The sequence below is a fragment of the Thamnophis elegans genome, chromosome 1, assembly GCF_009769535.1.
Source record: "Thamnophis elegans isolate rThaEle1 chromosome 1, rThaEle1.pri, whole genome shotgun sequence".
NCBI classification, from domain to species: Eukaryota; Metazoa; Chordata; class Lepidosauria; order Squamata; family Colubridae; genus Thamnophis; species Thamnophis elegans.
In genome coordinates this window covers 26,594,644-26,618,639 of record NC_045541.1, presented here as the reverse complement: position 1 = coordinate 26,618,639, position 23,996 = coordinate 26,594,644, and the positions used below count along the sequence as shown (strand labels likewise).

The window sequence follows — 23,996 nt, the reverse complement described above, 5'->3', positions numbered from 1 at the left end:
CCCTTAGCAGGAAAGATGAGTACATAGCACTCAAAGACAGGAAGCAGACAATTAGGGTGAGGTAAATAAAAGCTAAACTTTTGTTTGATGCTTTGCCCATCTGGTTTTCATGTGGTATGAGGCTATTTTATGTGACAAGCCTGGAAATTACTTTGGAAACACAAAATTTAATTGATACAAATTCTCTTAGCCAGTTATGCGCAAAAAATCCTTAATTATTTAAACATGTATTTGGAGTCAACCTTGAAACTTCCTTTCAGTGGCATGTTTCAATCTTAGAGAGTTTGATTTTTGTACCTGAGCATATTCAAGTATAGTTTATATAATGACTAAGTGTGTGAGAAGAGAGCCAGTTTGGTCTAGTGCAGTGATGGCGAACCTATGACACGCGTGTCAGTGCTGACACGCGTAGCCATTTGGGGTGACACGCACAGGATTTCATGCGATTCATCCTCAGCTCCTGCACGGCCGCCGAGGAAGAAAGAATCTGTGCTGGAGGAACGGGGGGGCAGGACGTGTGATCTCCCCCGCCCACACTCACTTACTGTATCGCCGCCGCCCCTTTCTGAGCGCAGGGGCTGCTGGTAAGGCATGCGTGCCGTGTGCACACACGTCATCAGCGCGGCGAGGGAGGACCCGCAGGAGAGGATCGCGGGAACAGTGCGCGCCTCTCTCCAGTCAGGCCGGCACAGAGAGTCTACTCCTGGGACTGTCGGTTACGACCGCACCACAGCAGGAAACAGCGGAGTGCCAATGGGAACTGTGAGCGCCATTAGCAGCAACTATTGGGGTGCCATGGACTTGTAATTGCCCACAATAACTGAGATAAGTGAGGGGGAGGTTGTGTTAGCTTGTTAGGCTAGTTAACCCCTAATTGGCTATCTATAATTCTATCTGCTGTCACTGGCCCACTGATGGAGCACCCAAAAAATAAAAAACAAAGGTTAAGTAAAGGGAGTGGTAGTGGCAGTGGCCGACCCTTTCAAGAGACATGGAGCGAGATGTATGGCATTATAGAAAAAAATGGCAGATCATTTTGCGTTCTATGTACTGAAACGGTAGTAAGCAGAACGTGGAATATAAATAGACATTTTGAAACTAATCATTCCCAGCTCTTGGAAAAAAGTGAGGATGAAAGGAGGGAATACATTTCCAGGAAGCTACACCTTTATAAGAGCCAATCTAACTCCATCCTTAAATTTATGAAAGGCTCTACAAATTTAAACTCTGCAAGTTTGAGCATTGCTCACTCCATAGCTCAGCATGCAAAAGCGCTTAACAAAGAAGTTACTAAGCAGGTATGTTAAATAATTTGTTTTTGGTTTATTAAATACAATTATATATTGCAATTATACATTTTTGTAGTTTAAACTATAAATTGCGCAAAATTATGTTTTTGTCGAAGTGACACACAACGCGAGTTATGCTCGATTTTTTGCCGATTTTTGACACACCACGCCAAAAAGGTTGCCCATCACTGGTCTAGTGTTTAAGACATCAGGCTAGAAATGGGTGGACCATGAGTTCAAGTTCCACCTTAGACACAAAACCAGGTGGGTGACTTTCAGCTAGTCTCCTTCTCTCAGCCCTAAGAAGGAAGGAAGCTAGCTAGGGAAAACAACTTCTGAAAAAACTTGCCAAGAAAACTTCAGGGACTTGTCCAGGCAGTCTCCAAGAATTGAACAAAAGGGGGGGGGGAGTACTTTGAGATTTGGCATTGTCTTCCTACTCATCCAGTTAGACTTCTTGTTGCCTGCTTTACTGTTTGGTGGAAGAAGAGGACAGTTGCAGGCAATAGGCATTGTCGTGGGACAGCAAAAAAATACATGGTATCAAGGGCAGGGCTGCGAGTGTTTTGTGATCATTTCTATATCCTTAAACTAATTTGATGGCCTTAAAGTTGGTAGAAAATACCACCCATAGATTTGAAGTAAGAGTCAACTGCCATGGCAATCAGCAAACTTAAATTTTTAAATCTTCAACTACTCAGAGTCTTTTAGGATTGAGCGATGGGCAGCATATAAGTTCAACAAATAAATGAATAAAATCCTTAAATGGAACAGGAAACTCACTGGCTTCTCTTTTGTCTCAGGCAGCAAAGTGTCTTAGATTGAGCAAACTTTCCCCCCTTTATCCAACAATGGACTTCCGGTTTGCACATTGGGCCATTTTTCTCCCTCTCTGAAGCCTCCTGAAGTCTCCAGGGGGGGAGGCAGTTTTCACCCTCCCCAGGCTCCTAGAAAGCCATACGCGCATGCTCAGGCCAGTGGGGGCGGTGGTTCACATGCGTATGCACAGGAGGCACAGTGCGGGGGGCATTAAATTATGGGGTGGGCACATGAGCAAGTGCGATAGCGCGCTCGCTCATACTTTCAGCATCCGAGGTGAAAACGGTTCGCGATCACTGTTATAGACTTTTAAAATGACATACATTTGTCTGTATTGGAATTGATTTACAATGTATACAGCTGTGGTCGTCTAGCCAGATCAGTGAGAGTTCTTGGGCAGCCTACCATAGATCTTCTTACTTCTTATACCTGACTGCTTCGGAATTCCCCTCTCTATGTTAACTGCCAAACATTTGCTGCAGAAACACAGTAGGGTAGGATGCACTGTCTTTACTCATATAGCTGCACATTCACATACACTGGGCAGCTTATAATTAGGAAACTATGTCACTCTTGGCTATTGAATAACTATCATTATTAAAAAGGACCATCAATTGGAAATTTGGAAAGGTAGTGGCAAGTTTGAGTGACCCTATTCTCTAAAGAATAAATCCTGTGGATCTCTTTAAGTGAGGGCTATGTTCTTTTGGAGTCATTAACATGAATATAACTGAGAACTGAACAATAGTTTTTCACATTTTTTTTTGTTTAATGTTGTTAGATGTTGTTCCTAAGGCATTGTTCTCAAAGAAAGGATTGTTACATCATTTTCAAAATGCACTTACCATATTATAGAATAAAGTTAATTAAAAGCAGTGGGACTTACCATTACATAAATCCATGTAGGATGGTGAGTTAAATCATCTATTCCTATCCAGTTCACATAATTTATATATTTTTTCTACAGGGATAACATATGTTCAGCTAAATATGCAAATGTCCTTCTTTCCTTCCTTCCTTCCTTCCTTCCTTCCTTCCTTTCTTACCTACACAAATATTTATTTTGTAAATGGAAAGACCAAATATAGAAAATGAAAACATTTTTTGCACCAGCATTGTATTTTCAGAAGCAGTTTGTTATGCATAAGATCCCTATTTCTTGTTTCATTTTTGTGAAAATGGAAATAGAGGCACTTAGATTTGCATTCCTCCCTTTATTTGTTAATGCTAATGAGACTCATACAAGTGCATCAGGACAAGTCCCATAGCTTTGATCTTGGCTTAAATTTTCCTGGCTTGTGAAATCTCTCAGAAGGGCCATTTATTATAGAACTGAGTGCATATCTTCTGCTGAATGACACTATTCATATGCAAGCAAGTATGTTAAGAGAACATTTACATGATGACAGGTCCATGCAATGTCTTGGGGGAGGGGGCAAGGAGCCCTGCTATCAGGCAGCTGTTAAAAATTCAAGATTTGTGGAGTAGGATAAAGTGATAGGAGAAAACACATTATTAGTTGTGGGAGTGTTAGTAATTACATAATTACTAACATCACCTTTTACAAAGTATAAAATAATTTCTGTTATTTATTCTAATTCCTCGTATCAAAGCAAACTTGTGTTTGCTTTTTAATGTGATTATTATTTCTTCAGATTTTTTTATTTAATTAAACAATTAAAAATAAAATGAAGTACTTAAGGCATCTGTAATATAACCATTGTGCCCTAAATGATGACTCTTCAAATAGGAAGGGAATATCTAATTTTACAGAAGATGCTGTTTGTTATGAAGGACTGTCAGGAAAAATAAATTCTTTGGGGAAAGTACTTGATCCAAGTCTGATTTAATCTCAAAGAATTCTATGAACAGAGAACCAAAGCCTTAATTTTGTCTGAACAGCATCTGAACAATAGAGTGAATTGGCAAACCACTCAGATGATCAGTGTGGTGAAACTACTATAAAGGTAAAGATTTCCCTCGCACGTACATGCTAGTCATTCCTGACTCTAGGGGGAGGTGTTCATCTCCATTTCTAAGCCAAAGAGCCAGCGCTGTTCGAAGATGTCAACATGGTCAAGTGGCCAGCATGACTAAACAGCAAAGGCGCACGGAACACTGTTACCTTCCCAACAAGATGGTCCCTATTTTTCTATTTGCATTTTTTACGTGCTTTGGAACTGCTAGGTTGACAGAATCTGGGACAAGTAACAGGAACTCACTAGGGATTTGAACCACCAAACTGCCGACCTTTCTGACCGACAAGCTCAGTGTCTTAGCTTCTGAGCCACCGCATCCCCATATATAACATTATATTAGAACATTTATTTTATACTTTATTTATTTATCAACACAAAATGCAACACAAACACACACACACACAATAGTAATTAAGTAATTATAAAGAGGACGTGGTGGCTCAGTGGCTAAAACGCTGAGCTTGTCAATCCAAAAGGTCGGCAGTTTGGCAGTTTGAATCCCTAGTGCCTTATAATGGACTGAGCTCCTGTTACTTGCCCCAGCTTCTGCCAACCTAGCAGTTCAAAAGCATGGAAAAATGCAAGTAGAAAAATAGGAACCACCTTTGTGCTGATAAATAAATAAAGGGAGACTAGTATAGATCTATTTCAAGCTATTTAGCTCTCATCAGCTAGCCATACGCTCACTGGGATTTGAACCTGGGCTGTTTTTACATGTTAGGCAGTTGTATTAGACACTAAACCACAAGCTCTCCTCCCTTATCAGCTGAGGCAAGGAAATAATCTGGGCATACCAGGTGCTTTGACATAACACACACACAGACACACACAGACACACACACAGACACAGACACAGACACACACACACACACACACACACACACACACACACTATTTGTTCATTTTTGCTATCTTTCTATAGGATACTATATAACTGTTAGCAATCCAAATATCTTGGTGTAGTAAATATTACCTAGAAGGTGGGAAAACGTTTGGCTTCTATAGACCTACTGTCCTTGTTTTATTAAATATGCTTCTTATTTATGAAATAATTACCACATTTTTATGAAATATTTATGAAATAATTACCACAATTTTACAATGCAATACAATACAATACAATACAATACAATACAATACAATACAATAGCAGAGTTGGAAGGGACCTTGGAGGTCTTCTAGCCCAACCCCCTACCTAGGCAGGAAACCCTTTTCTTTATTATTTTATTTCCTATCCCCACCCCCCTAGCCGGTCCACAAAGCCAGAAAAGTTAGGAAACTCTAATCTAAGGAATAGATTAAAATCAATTTTAGATGATATTTAAAAGCCTGGGATAATATAGGTACCCAAAAAGCAAGTTTTTCCAAGGACAGCCTTCTAGAGACATTTGATAAGGTCTTCTCACTAGTTACTGACTGCCAAATTTGTTTTAAAGGAGGAATAAGGCAGAGAAAAACTTAAATGTACTTAACATATGAATATGCACACATAAGATTATATTTTAGCTTTCCAGGATCATAGTATAGTACTACAATTGAAATAAATAGGGTTTACTTTGAAGTACATTCTTATGCTATGAATAATGACAGAATGTTACATTATTCTGGCCATATGGAAGTCTTATGCATCTGATGGCCTTTAGGATGGGGACTGTAAAGTATTTGGTGGTGATGGAAAGCTTCTCCAACCTACTAGAGACTTGAGTAATATTACACTTTCCTCAGGGGGGTGGGGTTGCTGCCGATTTTACTACCAGTTCGCAATGCCTATGTGTGCATGCACTTTTCAATGTAAATTGTTCTTCCCGCATGTGCAGAACAATTTAAATGAACTGTGCACGTGCAGTCATTAAAAAACAAAATGGCAACAGCCCAACAGCAGAGAGGGAAAGAGGCCTGGGTTACTGCCGGTTCTGCGACTTGGGCCTGAATTCCACTACTGGTTCGGCCGAACCAGGCCAAACCGGGAGTAACCCACCTCTGGCTTTACTATTAACAAGGAATGTAAAATATGTTTGATAAGAAAAAATTATATATACATAATTCTCAGGAAACATATATATCTATATGCATGTGTGTATATGAGACAGAGTGTATGGCTATGGTTTCTGGAAGATTGTGTGAATCATGTTTTAATAAACATACTATTTGTCCGTAATGTTCTCTTTCTCAATCGCCCCCCCCCCACCAAAAAACCCCCTATTCATTCTGTTATTGTTCCTTTAAAACAATATGTAAAACATTTTGCTTTCACATGGGGGAATTACAAGATTTTTTTTCTTTTCTTTTTTTAGTTTCATGTTACTTTGTAGATAACATTCTAATCCTATAATGGTGTCTTTGAGACTTTCAGTTGATTCTGTATTTAGTAAATCACTTTCAGTTTGATTGTTCTTCCACCATACAAAGTACTACATGGATTATGGTATGATGCACAAGATAAAATGGTATGCTTAGAAAGAGACACATAGCAGGTTGCTGCAAAAAAAAAGTGTTTCTAAGTTTTATAAACTCAAAAATATTGTTGCACTTATGGCACAGACAAGCATAATATAGGTACTCATTGACCTTCAACCATAATGGAGCCTGCCCATTATGATTGCAATTTGTGGCAGTCATTAAGCAAGGTGCCTATATGATCTATGACTGTTGTGGAGCCCTGCAGGCCATAGGCCTGTTTCAGGGGTGGGTTTCTCGCCCCGTTCCAAACGGTTCGGTTGAAACGGGGCCGGTGGCGTCCTTGTGCACGCGCGCAGTGCACGCATGCGTGCTAGCGCCTGTGCGATGCTCCAGCTGCTCCTGGAGTATCGCGCAGGCACTGTATGCGTTCTGTGCATGCGTGGAAGCGCAGAACTCGTCAAAACTGGGTAAGAAACGCGGGCGGGTGGGCAGATCCTTCGGCGTTCCCAGAAGTTACTTACTTCTGGGTTCGCCGACCAACCGGTTCGCGGGGACCGCCGCGAACCGCCTGAAATCCATCCCTGGCCTGTTTCCTGCATTGCTGTGGCCTTGTATGTCTTGGGCCCACACCCTTCTCCACAACCCACATTATGGCTGGGTCCAATTCTCTTTTAAAAGCCTGTGAGCCATTACGCTGTCTTTCTACATGGAAGCCATGTGGCATTGTACATGAATTAGGGCCTATTTGGGGGCCAGTCACAATTCAACTTTACTGTACTGTACAGGGAGGCTGAATGGTGACTCTGCCAGCTACCCTTGCAAGTTGGAGCAGACAATATTTGAATGGTACAATGAGCAGAGTCAATTGCTTTTTACTTCACCATTCATTCTCTCTTTTTTCTTATTGTAGAGACAGAATCTTTTTTGCCTTTGATTGCATTCTTGCTCTCTCCTCTACTTCCCTTCCCTCACCAATAACTCCTATGTAATGAAGATGGATATGGAAGTCATTTTTACTATAAACTAATTGTAGCCTTGACACACATTGAGTGAATCTGTGCTGTTATCTTTCAGTGTCACCAATCTGCTCAAAAAAAAAAAAAAAGCAATAGTACCTGAAATATTGATGTATTAATGCTTTAAATGAACATTAGCTTTAAGGCTGTCGAAGAAAGAATGTTATTAAGTAATTTGGAGCATCCCCATTAAATTTAGCAAGTTGATGCTCCCGACATTACCTTAGAATTGATATTAAAACACATGCTTTTTTAAGAAAAAAAAAACTTGCCCTTAGCTTTTAATGTCCCCAATAGAATTTCAAAATAAATGAAATTTATTGAAATCCTGAAATTAGTTAAGCCTAAATATGGTCATATATATCACATGCCAAACATATATCATGGCATTCTGCTGTTTTAAACACACATAAATCACTTTTACAAAGTCAAGGGAAGTGAATGAAGATGAGTTGGCTGTGAAGAAACATTTTTCTTATTGTGGTCTGGTAAGATTTAGATTTAATGGGAGCATTGACCCTTTCTAATCCAATTAAAATGCCCCATCCCAAAAGGCTTATCAAGCTTCCTGGTTTTCTTAGGGCTCTTAGACATATTCCTACCTTTTGGCAGGTGATTTTGTGGCATGGGGACACATTTTTGGGTACATATACAATATAGTGAGATAGCCAGTTTGGTGTAATAGTTAATAGTTAAGACTAGAAACCAGGAGTCTGAGTTCTAGTCCTGCTTTAGAGTAAGCCAGCTTGATGACCTTGGGCCAGTCACTTTCTCTCAGCCCTATAAAGGAGGCAATGGCTAACCCAGTGATGGCTAACCTTTTCGGCGCCAATTACCAAAACTGAAGCACTGGAACCCAGGAGACAGTAGTTAGCTGGTGCCAATGTGCATGGCGGCCAGTTGCTCTTCCGGGTTCTATTGCATGCATGCGTGCCGGACAACTGGTTTGGCGCACATGAGCACTGGCCAGCTGCTCTTTCCCAGCTTCCTGCGAGCACATGTGCGCCAGCCAGCTGGTCAGCACATGTGCATGGTGGAACCCAGAAGAGCAGCTGGCCGGTCATTCATGCCAACAGAGAGGGCTCTGCGTGCCACCTCTGGCATGTTTGCCATAAGTTCATCATCACAGGACTAACCATTTCTGAAAAACCTTGCCAAGAAAACTGCAGGGACTAGTCCATATGCAATTGCTCTGAATCATGAAATCCCAATCCATATTATTTGCAAGATTTTCTGTGTCGTAGTAAACAATTTGCTTTTTCAAATCTGATCTTGGTTATCATTTATATTTCTGCAGATATTATTACATTGCTTTCAAAGCACATGAGAACCCTTCTCCAAGCAAAGAAAACTGCATCACTATTCTTCAAAAGGCCAAGTTAGACAAGTGGGCTCTTGGGAAAACAAAGGTAGGATAAATTCCATTTCAAATTTCTTGGAGCAGAAGATACAATCACAATGAAAGTCCTGTAATATTTAGTAGTTGTGCAAGATATTCAAACTAATGTTGTCTTTAAAAACCATTCTGTACAATCTAAGTCTAAAAGCTGGTTATACTGTACTTCTTGCAGTATAGTCCCTTCACTTATAAGACACGGAACACTGCTTTTCAAAAGACATGGACCTATACCCTCATCAGAAAATGGAATTGTGTATTGTGGTCTATTGGCATTCTTGAGGAATCTCTTCCCTTTTTATGTGACAAATATTTGAGAAATAATAGTCTTTCTGGGATGCTAACCCTTGAAGTAAGGGACATTCTCAGATGCAATTGGCAGTGTGCAATAAGGGCCAGTGCTACAAACAAGGGCCAATTGGTAGATGAATGTAATGTCACATCTAAGAGTTCATTCACACAATCTGTTTGCTCTGGCATGGATGTTCCTCCACCTATCATATGATGAGGACATGTCCTCATCAGTGGTGGGTTTCCATTATTTTTACTACTGGTTTGCTCGTGTGCGTGGGCATGCTCTCACGACACTTCTGTGCATACACCGGTAGCAAAGGTAAGTGGATTTCATCCTGATAAAGGATATGTGGTCATTATATCTAAGAGACGAAAATTCTATGTAGTCCAGCATCTCTTTTCCTAAATATATTTGGGAAGTCAGTAAAGGGGAACAAATGGCACCAGGTGTTTCTCTTCTACCTTCCCCCAAGCAATTGATGTCCACAGATGTGCTACCTTTGAACCTTGAGCTCCATTTGACTTTCATGACCAATATCCCATAATAATGCAGTGCCTCTTGTAAAAATGATTTAAGCTGTGACTTTCCACATATCTTGAAACTTAGGTAAGAGGTTTCAAATAACCTTAAAGCATCCTGAAATAATTCCAGCCTATAACTATTGCCTTTCCTATTTGAATTAATATTTCATGATTTGGTTTAGTTTTGTTTTGAAATGATGTATGACTATCTTGGCTCTTCGGAGCAGAAGCGTTGAATTCATTTGATTTTTTTTTTTTAAAGCTTTGCAGTCGCTGCCCAAACCACCTAGATATTGCATTATGTACTAGAGCCTGGACATCAAATCAACCTGCTATCACTTCATGCAAATGTCTATGCTACATCCCTATTATAAATAGCCTAAAGATATATATAAAAATAAAACCATTTTGTCAGCCAGACTGCCACTGAGTTAACTCTTAATGAAAAAAATATATCTTTAGGCTATTTATTTATCCCTTTATTTATTACAGATTTTTCCAGAGAGCTAAGTCTTTGAATAAGATATCCAAAGTAGAATAAGTGAAGCATAGTCATTTGTTTCTCAAGTGAGAATTATGGATTGATTGATTGATTCATTGATCCATTGGTTTGTTTTCTTGACTATCCTCAGAATTCTGAAAGAATTCTTAAATTAGATTCTTAAAGTCACAGTTGCCTGCTTTCCAAGCCAGCATTTTCACCATTATACCTAGCTAGCTCTCATCCATTTCGTCTTATGCATTTTGAGGACACAGGCACTAGGTTTGCCAAAAGGAGTTCTGAGCTGAGCTGAGCTAAGGAACAACATAGTTATAGTTATAGTTTATAGTTTTATTGATTTGTATGCCGCCCACTCCCGAAGGACTCCGGGAGGCTTACAATAAAACAAGGGAGGGGGGATAATACACAAACAACATATTAAAATATACAACAGTTACAATTTCCGAGGGGCTGGATATTTCGAGAGCCCCCCGGCCTGCTGGAGCAGCCAGGACTTAACGGCTTTGCGGAAGGCCGGGAGGGTAGTAAGGGTCCGGATCTCCACGGGGAGATCGTTCCAGAGGGCTGGAGCTGCAACAGAGAAGGTTCTCCCCCGGGGAGTCGCCAGCCGACATTGGCTGGCAGATGAATTCTGGAGGAGACCTAAACTGTGTGATCTAATCGGTCTATGGGAGGTGATCGGCAGGAGGCGGTCTCTCACATATTTTTCCATTAGAAAGAACAGTTACTATTTCTTTGCAAAATGCTACACTAGTGTTGCTTGGAAAGCTGCCAACATTTTATAGATCAGATCAAGCCTCCCCTTCTTATCATACCATAGACCTATCTTTGTGAATTAATTTGCTCCTACTGATCTATCAGATAACGTGATATCTCTGTTTTGTTTCAGGTTTTCCTGAAATACTATCATGTTGAACAACTGAACTTGTATTTGCGTGAAGTTATAGGCAGGGTGGTGATAATGCAGGCTTACACCAAAGGCTGGCTTGGAGCTAAAAGGTACAAAAAACTGAAACAGAAAAGAACCAACAGCGCTATTACCATTCAGTCAGGTAAATATTCTGGGTTTTCTATATCACTGTGGATTCAGAGTTTCAAACTGTTAAATTGCAAATCAATGGTCTCTTTGTTTTGTTTTTTTAATACAGGTAGTCTTCTACTTACTAAAAAAACTGGTCAAAGTTACAATGAACCCTGAAAATAGGTCTTTGTCAAGTGCTGCTTCATTTAATAATCAGGAAAGAAACCACAAAACTCCATTCTTAGAATTAAGTGTACTTTTACTAATTACAAACGAATAGTAGCAAAGCAAAGCTGAGTCTGAGTAAATTGGCACGAAAGCAATGGATATCATGTATAATTCAATCCCCTCCTCTTGTCACCCCATTTCATAGTCCAATAATATTTCACCTGTCAGGTGGGAGATATCTTCAAAAAGCATCATCAGGCTGGAATGCTGGACAGTTGGCCTTGGCAGGAAACTCCCTTCTGCCACATGTGCAGAGAGATGGTCAGGACATCTTCTAATAACAATCCTCCAGCACATAACAATTCCCTTCCCAAATACCATGCCCCCACTCCCCATTTCAATGGCAGCTGAAGCAGCAGCGAAGCAGAGGCTGACAGTCTTACAGCCTAGATTTATAGTTCCAATGGCCAGTTTTCCTCTCCTGTAATCATGTGGTCACATTTTGGATGCCCGGCAACTGGCCCACATTTACGGCCACTTGTAGTGTCCTGTGGCCACATTAATATTGTATCTAGTTCTGGCTGCCACAAATACAAAAAAAAATATTGAGACCTGAAAAGCGTGCCAAGAGCAACAAAGATGATAGAGGGTTTGGCCTCTAAGCCCTATGACGAATGGTTGAGGAAACCTAAGTATGTCTAGCCTATCAAAGAGAAGGATCATGGGGGAGAAGATAACTGTCTTCCAGAACTTCAGGGGCTGTCACGAAGAAGAAGGGATAGATTTATTCTTTAGGACAGTGTTTTTCAACCTTTTTTGTGCAAAGGCACACTTTTTTCATGAAAAAAATCACGAGGCACACCACCATTAGAAAATGTTAAAAATTTTTAACTGTGTGCCTATATTGACTATATATAAAGTAATTCTCCCATGGCACACCTTACACTATGTCACGGCACACTAGTGTGCCACAGCACAGTGGTTGAAAAACACTGCTTTAGGACACCAGAGGGCAAGACAAAAAGTAAGGGTGGAAGCTTGTCAAAGAGAGATACAATCCAGAACAGGGGTGTCAAACTCAAGGCTCATGGGCTGGATCTGGCCCATGGGGCGCTTAGATCTGGCTCCACTCCACTGGGGCCACTCTGGAAACAGCGAAGGACCAGCCCGTGGTGCCTCTACCAGCGAAAATGGGCTCCTGAACTCCATTTTCGGCTGGGAGGGCCTACTGTAACCCTCTGCCACTCTCCGAGATCAGGAGCCTGTTTTTACTAGCAGAGCACATGGGTGACAATAGGCGCTCCCGACACGAGTGATGTCAAGCTGGCCATGCCCACCCTGGCCACACACACAGACACACACCCGAGGTCAAACACAGCCCTGATGCAGCCCTCAATGAAACCGAGTTTGACATTCCTGATCTAAAAGTAGGGAAACATTTCTGACAGTAAGAATCAATGGATTTGTAGATGCTACATAACTGGAAGTTTTTAAAAACAGACTGAATAACCATTTGACTGGGACGGTATAAGACTCTTACTTTGGACAGGGGATTGGACTGGAAGACCTCTGAGGTCCTTTCCAGCCCAATGATTCCATGATTCTATGAAAACAATTTAATGTCATAAAATTGGATATAGTCACCTGGTGACCCACTTAGCTATCGTCCTGACTTACAACCTGTAATTTATGTTTGAAAGTCAAGGGCAACCTGTAGACTACAACCCTTCACATTTCTTCTGGAACTTTGGAAATGGATAGTTGGAGAGACAGGCATCCTCTCAGCTAGATGTCAGGACAGTTGGATGAGATCTATGGATCACCTGCTAGAAAGCCTGTTCTTAAACTTCCTGTTCAGTGCATGGATGTAATCCTTTTCTTTCAAATAAATTGCTTGGAAACATTAATATTTGAATATATTTATGGTGCTGGAATGCCATAATTTTTGGAAACAAATGTTACTGAATATTTTTCATTCTGCCAGTGCCATATCTGATAGTAAGAACAGTGCAGATAGACATGGACCAGGTTGATGGCTTATTGCAGATTCCCTAGGGAAGACGTACACTACAAGCTTCTGAACAGATTAATATGAGTGATGATATCCATCCGTCTTATCCTTTGACCTCTTAATATATATTTCTGATATTAAAATGGCTTGGCATTTGTAGGAAGATAGAATTAAATGCCATCTAGCTGTCCCTCTTGTCTACTTCTTCAACAATTCTCTCTTTAATGCTACAGTGTTTATTCTAAATCTAATTATATTCAGCAGCCAATAACTACTCTTGCTGGAGATGCTAAGCCTAATGACAGAACATGCCATGCAAAAAGTCCATAGTTACAAGGAAGGAGCTTCTGAGACAGATTATGATCATTCAACAGGCTGTTCCACTGGGATAGTGTCAGCATCACTCCATTACATAATTAGGAAAGAAAGACTAAGATACTCCATGGGAAGGAAATCCAAAGTACTTTTACTAATTATAAATGGTAAGCACGCAGTTGCGAAGCAAAGTCTGCTTAATTAGGCGCGAAAGCAATTGATATATAGAATAGCCCGTTCCCCCCCCCCTTAGGATCATAGCTCCAGTCCAATCATAAGTCCTTCAAGTGTCAGGTGTGAGATAACTTCAAAAAGACAGGCCGAAGATGGAATGTCGAGGCCGTTGATGCAGGCGGGAAACACACACGCATGCGCAATCCCAACGTCTGGTACATCCTAGAACCTTCCTCCAGCACATCAATTAACCCCTCCCAAATACCAGCCCCCCCTCCCCGTTTCATGGCAGCTGAAGCAACAGCAAGGCAGAAGCTGACATCCGGCCGTCCCCCGGAAAAAAGGCTGTTAGGCCTGGAAAAAAAAAAAAACAAACGAAACAGACAAACGACAAAACACAAAAAGAAGAGGGAGGGGAAAAAAGAAAGTCAAGGCTTGTCGGGATAAGCAGCATAAAATTTCTGAAGCAGGCGGGGAGCACGAACATGGGATTTATCAACCCATTCTGTGTGGGAGGGAGGAAAGTGCTTCCAAGCCACCAGGTATTGGATGCGATTACGGTGCTTGCGGGAATCAAGAATTTCACGAACTTCAAAATGACGTTCCCCATCAACCAGCAACGGAGTAGGTGGAGGGTCATCTGGGGGCCGCAAGTGGGAAACCCGAACAGGTTTGATGAGGTTGATGTGGAACACCGGGTGGATTCGGTTGAGGTGTTTTGGCAATTGTAAACGAACAGAAACAGGATTGATGACCTTCACAATAGGGAAAGGGCCAACATATCTGGGTCCTAATTTCTTCGACTTCTGCGTAGTGTGCAGGAATTTCGTGGACAAATACACCAAATCCCCAGGCCGGTATTCATAGGGCTGAGTGCGTTTTTTATCCGCTTGCTTCTTATGGGCCTTATGGGCAGCGTCCAAAGTGGAAAGGGTCAGTGGCCAAATGCGACTGAGACGCTCACTCCAGTCCGCAATTGAAGGAACTTGTGGTTGGTCACTAGGCAATTCGGGAATAGGAACAAAATCTTGACCGTAAACGACCCGAAAAGGGGTGAACCCCGTGCTGGAGTGAACCGAGTTGTTGTAGGCCACCTCAGCATGTGGTAACAAGTCGACCCAATCGTCTTGTTGATAATTGATGAAACAACGTAAATATTGCTCAAGGACGGAATTTGTACGTTCACAGCCGCCATTAGTCTGAGGATGGTAGGCGGAGCTAAGGCCTTGGGCGGAGCCAATGCGTTTGAGAAACTCCTTCCAAAAATTAGATGTGAATTGGACCCCACGATCGGAGATAATACGGTCGGGCACTCCATGCAAATGGTAGATGTGGGAAATGAACAGTTTAGCTAATGCCTTGGCGGAAGGAATTTTGTGACAAGGCACGAAATGAACTTGCTTGGAAAACAAATCAGTGACCACCCATATAACGGTATGCCCCTGGCTTTCGGGAAGCTCAACAATAAAGTCCATAGAAATCTCCTTCCAAGGGGCAACCGGGCGAGCGACGGACTGGAGTAGTCCTTGCGGTTTCCCCGGCGGTTTTTTGGCGGCAGCGCAAACTGGGCAACTGGCCACATAAAGTTCAATGTCCTTTTTTAAAGAGGGCCACCAGAATTGTCTCTTCACGAGATGCAAAGTTTTTACGAACCCAAAATGACCCGCCAATCTGGAGTCATGAGCGCGACGAAGGACGACGAGCCATAGGGACGCGGGGATGTATAATTTAGCACCAATCCACGGTAGATCGTCCCTTATGGTGCACTCGTCCCGATGGTTCAGAAACCAGTTGTCGTGAGGAAGAGCTTTTTTAAGGTCAGAAAGTAGATCTTGAGGCACGTCCCTCTGTGCTTGGGTCTGTTGACGCGTGAGTACCGGAGCTGCCAGGAGCGGTTGGACGATACTCAGTTTAGAGCAATTATATTGAGGTAATCTGGACAAAGCATCCGCCATGAAGTTCTTCCCTCCCGGGATATACTTTAGAGTGAAATTGAAACGGTTGAAATATTGGGCCCATCGCATTTGTTTGGGGGAGAGACGACGAGGTGTCCGCAACGCTTCCAGGTTCTTGTGGTCAGTCCACACCTCAAATGGGTGTTTAGCGCCCTCTAGGAAATGGCGCCAAGTAGCGAGGGCCCAACGGACCGCGAAAGCCTCCTTTTCCCAAACCGCCCAACGCCTCTCCGTGTCAGTGAGCTTTCGGGAGGTGTACGTGCAAGGCTGCAAGTTACCTTGGTCGTTGGCTTGCAGCAGAATGGCCCCTACGGCGACATCAATGGCATCAGCCTGGACGACGAAAGGCTGGTCTAGGTCAGGATGCTTAAGAACTGGTTCAGCGGCAAAGAGGCGTTTAAGTTTCTCGAATGCCGCCTGGCATTCCATGTTCCAGTCCAAAGGCTTATTAGGTTTAGGTTTCGGGTCGCCCTTCGTCTTGAGCAAATTAGTAATAGGGAGAGCAATCTTAGCAAAAGAGGGAATGAATTGACGGTAGAAATTAGCGAAACCCAAAAAATTTTGCAATTGTTTACGAGTTTTGGGCGCGTCCCATTCAGTGACCGCCTTCACCTTCTCAGGGTCCATTTCAATGCCATCAGGGGAGATGCGATAGCCAAGATAGTCAATTTTAGTTTGGTGAAACTCACACTTAGACAATTTGGCATAAAGGTTAGCGGCACGGAGTTTTTTCAAAACAGTGCGCACCAGAGCGACGTGGTGGTCATAATTGCGAGTATAGATAAGGATATCGTCCAAATATACGATAACGCCTTTGTATAGATGATCGTGCAAGATCTCATTAATAAGTTGCATGAAAACAGCAGGAGCCCCCTGTAGGCCAAAAGGCATAACCCGGAACTGGAAGCAACCAAGAGGGCAGTTGAAAGCAGTCTTCCATTCGTCTCCTTCCTTAATGCGTACTCTATAGTAAGCTTCCCGGAGGTCCAATTTAGTAAAGATGCGGCCCTTCCCTAGCTGTGCCAACAAGTCTTTCATCAATGGGAGTGGGTAGAGGTTCTGAGTTGATACAGCGTTAAGGTTTTTAAAATTACAGCATAGACGAAGAGAACCATCTTTTTTTTCACGAAAAAGTACAGGGGCAGCCACTTTGGGTCGAGCCGGTTCAATGAAACCACGTTTCAAATTTTTGTCAATGAAAGAACGCATTTCCTCCATTTCCCTGGGCGACATGGAGTAAATCTGGGGTTTAGGGAGCTTAACCCCGGGTAAAATGTCTATGGAGCAATCAGTAGGCCTGTGGGGGGGCAGAATGTCCGAAGATTTTTCGCTGAAGACTTCCTTAAGATCCCAATATTCTTTCGGAATTTTCTCCTCTCCTGCAATCCTCTCCTGCCCTCTAGCGGCCACTTCAGGAATATCAGTGATAGGTTGGTCCGGAGAGCCCTCCCCCACTGGAGGCACCTTCGAGCGAATGCGTAAGCGGCCTGTCCGCCAATTTATGTGAGGGTTCCACTTCCGGAGCCACGGGATGCCCAAAATGAGTGGCCTGTCCATGCCAGGTGCGACCACAAAGGAGATTAGTTCAGTATGGGTACCCATTCTCATTTCCAAAGGCTCCGTAAAAAAATGGGCGCCCCCCCCCCCCCGCAATGGATCCATCTATTTGGCAAAACACAATTGGGGTTTTCAACGTGCGCAATTTGAGGCCTAATTTTTCCACCATGGCTGGGTTGATCATGGACCGGGAACAGCCTGAATCAAGTAAGGCCAGAAGGGTGGCAGGTTTCCCCTCAGGAGGAACTTTTAACTCAATAGGGATTAGCAGGGGCCCCTTGTTTGAACTCACCCAGTGAGGCGATGTGTCGTCATCGGAGTCCTCAGAAGAAGAGGAGTTGGCGTCCGCGTCTCCCTCTAATGGCTGGGCGAAGGGAGGGGGGTTGGAATCCACAGCGAAAGCTGTTTCCTTCTTCTTCTTCTCTGCGACTCTGCCAGACTTTTCCTCACGTTTGGGAGGGAGTTGAGCAGAGAGAGGCAATTTAGCACGACATTCGGGGGCGGTGTGTCCTAATTTTCCACAACGAAAGCATGTTAAAGGTCTGGAGAGGCCTGAAGGGGGCCCCCTCGCTTCACCTCGTCGTTTGAAGAGCGATTGAGTGGCTGGAGGGGGGAGGGACTTGGCAGCCCTCTCTTTCCGCTTTCTCCGCTCCTCTTTAGCATAACGGAGCCGGGTTAAGTCGAGTTCAGCGTCTGCTGCATGCTCAAACCACGTGATCAAACGTCTAGGCAGGTTACGATTGACACATTGCTGATAAATGTCTTCATCTAATCCTGAAGCAAATTTGTCCAGTAGGGCGTCCTCCCCCCAGCCTCTCATGTATTGTGAAAGACACTGAAATTCCTGGATGTATTGGGCAACAGGTCTATCGTCTTGTTCAAAAGTTATAAACTTCAATTTGCTCCGCTTCTCCGTTAACGGGTCATCAAAACGTTGGCGGAAAGCCTCCATAAAGCGGTTGAAATTCCCCAAGAGGGGAGAGCCAGACATATGCAAAGCAGTTGACCATTTGGCAGCTTCACCATCTAATGACAAAAGAACCATTCTGACCCTCATGATGCCAGTTTCAAAGTCTCGGCCATAAATTTCCATGTAATTAAACACTTGCATAAGAAAAGAGGCCAGGCTAGCAGAATCACCATTGTAACGCACAGGCAAGGGAGGGATTTTAGCCATCCGATGTCTTCGGGGGGGTGGCCCTCCTTGGTCAGCAAAACCTCTAGCCGCAGGGGGTGAAGCAGGCCGAGGGGGAGGGGGAGATGGCGGGCGTGGGTAACGTTGCCAATTTCTCCAGTCTCTTTCCTCCCCCCCCCTTCTTTCCTCAAAGTATGTTTGACCCCAATAATCAGGTAATTCACTCCGCTGGGGTTTTCTCATGGGCCCCTGGTGTTGCCAGCTTCTCCAGTCTCTGTCATCGTCCCCCCTTCTTCCCCCAAAGTACCTTTGACTCCAATAGTCAGGGAATTCACTCGTCTGGGGTTTTCTCACGGCTCACGGCTCCAGCGATGGTTGTCGGGGTTGTCTTTGGGTGATTCCAGCATTCCAGCTTGTCTCTGTCTCTCTTTGTCCCACCGAAGTCGACCATCGGGGTGGGGGAGGTTCAGGCTGGCTGGAAATTTGCAGTTGAAATAAATCTTCGTGTAAAGATAGGTCGGGCGGGCTGGGCTCGTGTAGAGAAAGGTCGGGAGGTCCTACTCCACTGGAATCCGCACCTCCAACGGCCCCCTCCTCCTCTCTGATCGGAGAAGACATTATCTCCCTTCTCGGTAGACGTAAATCTCCTGGAAAGGGATTTTGCAGACTTTGCTTCTTGTCAGCATCACTCCATTACATAATTAGGAAAGAAAGACTAAGATACTCCATGGGAAGGAAATCCAAAGTACTTTTACTAATTATAAATGGTAAGCACGCAGTTGCGAAGCAAAGTCTGCTTAATTAGGCGCGAAAGCAATTGATATATAGAATAGCCCGTTCCCCCCCCCTTAGGATCATAGCTCCAGTCCAATCATAAGTCCTTCAAGTGTCAGGTGTGAGATAACTTCAAAAAGACAGGCCGAAGATGGAATGTCGAGGCCGTTGATGCAGGCGGGAAACACACACGCATGCGCAATCCCAACGTCTGGTACATCCTAGAACCTTCCTCCAGCACATCAATTAACCCCTCCCAAATACCAGCCCCCCCTCCCCGTTTCATGGCAGCTGAAGCAACAGCAAGGCAGAAGCTGACAGATAGTCCCTGGATGGGAAGGGGGTACAGATCACACTGTGGCACATTTCTCATTCTATAGCCTTTTCCTTTAAGCCAGTATAATTCACAACATATGACTTTGTATTTTTAGCCTGGAGAGGATATGATTCTCGCAAGAAGTTCAAGGATATAAAGAACAAAAGAATTGATGCCGCTATTCATATTCAAGCAGGTAATTAAAACAATATTTTCACAGCTGACACCTATTTTACTGTGGATGATTTCCCATGTCAGTCCCGGTTTCTGATAGGAATAATGTGCAGCCCAGACAAAAGACTCTTCAGTTATGATCTGTTCAGATGACTGCTTTCTCTCTAGTTGACATGCAGTGGATTCAGACAGCCAGGGAAAGTGCTCAATCTGACCACAGTCTACAGAACCAGTTTATAATATAAATCTGTGTTTAATTGCACTGATGACCCAAAACGTTGACTAGTGCTGCCCTTCGGAAAACATCATAATATAATGAATTCTATAGTCGGATTGGAAGAATATGTATGCCCAGATAAATATTTGGACTATAGAGAGTCCTCAACTTACAACCATTTGTTTAGTGACTGTCTGAAGTTAGAACAGCTCTGGAAAAAAAAAGTGACTTACAACCAGTTCTTGCACTTATAACCATTGCAATATTCCACACGGTCACATGATCAAAATTTGGTTGTTTCACAACTGGCATTGCTTTAGGATGGTTACAGCATCTTGGGGTCATGTGATTTGGCATTAGTGACCTTCCTAGCTAGCTTTCAACATGCAAAGTTAATGTGAGAAGCCATATTCACTTAACAACTGCCTTGATTCGTCTAACAACAATGGCAAAACTCAACAAAACTCATATAACAGCTGCCTTGTTTAGCAAAGGAAATTTTGGTCCCAATTGCGACATTAATCTAGGACTACCTGTATTCTGTACTGCCTAGGATTCTCATTCTCTTTGCATGTTTTCTGCTGTTGAAAAAAAAAACCTGTAATGTAAAGAATAATGTAGATTTAATGTAAATGTTAAAAGAAAAACAAAACTGTGGTGTAGTTTGGGATTCTTTCCATCATTGCTTTGGCCATGCAAATCTAAGTAGGGCCAAAAGATCTGGGCAGTAGAATTCTTGGCAACTATTAGAATTTTCTGGATCTCTTTGCTGCCGTGCAGATGATCATCCAGAATTTTGCAGCCCAAACTGGGTAGCTTTGCGCTCACAGTTCTGAGAGAAAATTGTTGAAATTCAGTCTTCAGCCACCCAAACCTTGGCCTCCATATTCTATCTAGTGCTTCACCTCTGTCCCATTCAGGCTATTTTGAAGCAAAAGTAAACCTTTTATGAATATTAATATGAATATAACTAAATCAGGTGAAGCCCATTGCTTTGTAACAGACTATCCACTTTGCTTATAAGAAATCAAGTCATGGCATCTTTAATAAAAGAATCTGTTATTTTTGGGGGGCTAAGCCCCCCCAAAATAGCAGATGTGATGGTTTGACAGTAGAAATCTGGAGTTCAGCCCCAGAACGCTCAGTTAAAAGAATCCAATAATAAGCGTTCTGAAAGTGTTTTATCTAAGATTCCAGATAAGGTTTCTTGTCCAACATAGAAATGAGCTAATAGAAAGCAATTTCCTAATTTGAACTATTGGTATGGGAAAGAGAGCCCCCAACTTTGAACAGAGAGAAATGTTGCTTTGAACCTGGTGATAAGAAATGTCTTTAAGGATTAAACTAAGCATTATCCAAATCGTAGGAGGTGATATGGGGGGAATCAACTTGGGAGATGGATGGAGAACCAAAATATGCTGAAGGAGACAAAGTGCTTAATCTTTCCCCTCACAGTTGCCTTTGTACTCCAAAATGTCTCCCCAGCTGCTCTTATTTGCATAAGGAGGTTCAGTCTTTTCCCCCCTTGCAAGCAGTTGTTTGATACGGCAGGTGGAAGGAGTGAGATTAGGAAGAAATGAGAGGTTAGGAAAGGGTTAATCACTTCAGGCTTTATTATTTTTTCACCTTAAGGGTTTTTCTGCCCTACAATCTTAAGCAGCTTGACTCCTACTGATAAACTGCCTAGAAACCAAGCCAGCTTCAGCAACCCCTTTTCTGGAGTTCAATTCCTTCCTCTACTTTGGCTTCAGCAATGGCCAGATGTTTAGACTGCCTGTCTAAACATCTGGTCAGCTACTGACTGGTAGAGTACTACTCCTATCCATGCTAGAAAAGCAAACACCCATCACTTTCTTTTTCTGGGTAAGTCTTCGTTGACATGTTGTTTCCCTTGACAGACTTTTTGTAAGAACTCTTCCTGTTGCTTTGGCTAGGAAGGAGAAGTAGAATAATCTTGTCAATTTCACTTGGTTGCTTTTAATATGTAGTGGGAAAAGATGGGGGATCTGGAATCATGTGTCCCTATCTACAAAACAAAGTGAGAGACCCAAACTTGCACTGGGATAAATGGTCATTTGGTTCACCCCTAAATTACTCCCTCTAGATTTTTTTTTAATAAAAAGATACAAGTTTCCCCCCAATCCCAATGTCATATATTGTCAAAATCTATTTCTAGAATATCTAAGTATTGCATTGTGCCTTTGTCCCTGGGAAGAAAACCACCATAGATAAAGGCAAGTGACTAAGTGTTTCTAGAAGTTACTGGAAATTGCAGTAAGAAGTGAAGAGTGAATAGAAATTCTAAAGCATCACTCCCAGGATTAGTAATAGGAAGCATACACACTTCACCAGGCCTAGCCTGAAAAGACTTGATTCTGGTGAATAGGAAAACCTGCTCTCAGAGAAGACCACGTTTTTTTCATTTGAATTAAATAGGAAACTCAAATTACCTAAGGAATTCAGCCAAATCATTGGCTCATCTAATGTACCGCTGTTACCAGCTTTCCAGAGTTTCAGGAAGAATTGTTCTAGTCTTACTAGAGATGCCAAGTTGGTCTTCAAGAAAAGGATATCTTCTACCACTGCCTATGACACCACCACCAACCATACAATTTCTTTTTTCCTATCCCTATGTTAAGAATGATTGAATGAAGCCCATCACAGTAGAGGCTTGTTCATTGAATAAGCCCTTAGATAAGGGCTAGAAATCTATAACTTCTTTCCAGTAGGAGCAACAGATGTTCCAGTTATATCCAAAATTGAGAGTGCACTGTCACATTGATTCATGCAGGCTTTTAAATGGTGTTTTATAAGGATTTTAGAGATTTTCACAAACTGATTCATGTATCTAAGGTATGTGTGATTTTTATGTTTACACACCTCTTCTGACCCCCCCTCTGTACGCCGAGGCACTCCAAGACAAGATTACTACTAGACAATTTATTCACAGTAAATTAAACACACCGACAAGACTTTGGCAACAATCCAGACTTCCAAGATAAGAAATATACACGAGAGCTTCTCCAGCGTTGGTATATTAGTTGAATCTTGCAAACAGCCTCCTCCCAAAGTCTCTCCTTATATACTTTCTTGGGTGGAGCCTAATTACAACCACCTGGTCCAATTGTCTTCTGTATCTGCATAGTTGCTCTCTGCGTTTATCTGCCCGCCTTTGCCTGGCATCTGGGACCAATTCCCTTTGGCTTTCACCACTGCTCCACCCCTCAGGGACCTCCTAGTGGCCTCTCTGGTCCCTGCTTGGAGCCTGACCCCTGTCCAGGGCACCCAACATCTTCCAGAGCCGACTCATAGGGCCCCCCACTGTTGGAGTCTGTTTGCAGCTCCACCAGCTCCTGCTGAGTCACAACAACACCTTAGGAGTGCAACACAGTACATTTCTTCTTTTTTTGTTTTGTTTTGTTTTGTTTTAACACCAGAGAGACTTTTAGTATAGTTTCTCCTTTCTGTCTCTTGTTTGTCTGGAAGAACAGGTAAAAGTTACCACAAGATGTAGACACAGATATTTTTGAAGTTAGATGCCATGGCATCTGGGCATGTGCCTCCAAATGTGTCTTGGTGGCATCCTGTTTTTACAGAGTCTTTCCTCCCATCGGTGCTTCATAAGGGAAACAGTAATTGATCCAATTTCAGCAAAAAGTCACATGAATTCTGAGACCGTGGCATAGCCGTACTATAAAATGTATATAAAATGCTTGGGGTAGTATCTTTAAATAAATTGAATATATTGGCTGTTGATATATTATGTATACTTGCATCAGAACATAGGAATTCTAAAGAAAATTAAAGTTCTTTCAAAAGTATTCTGGGGGTTACTTTCTTATACAACTAATGAGATGCTTGGTAATTACATTTTAATGTAAAAATGGCACATTTCACTCCAGTTTAGGGCACTGATTTCTGGACAGGGAGATAAAACAAGGCTGTAACATAGACAGCCTATA

General features: G+C 42.6%; 1 protein-coding gene across 1 annotated transcript in view; it reads left to right on the top strand.

The window, feature by feature from the left end:
* Positions 1–23,996, top strand: part of MYO3B (myosin IIIB) — a 261,296-nt gene that overhangs the window by 162,432 nt on the left and 74,868 nt on the right. The window contains 3 exon segments of the mRNA XM_032238384.1: positions 8,801–8,912; positions 11,107–11,269; positions 19,759–19,839. Of these exon segments, the coding sequence (XP_032094275.1) occupies positions 8,801–8,912; positions 11,107–11,269; positions 19,759–19,839 (356 nt within the window).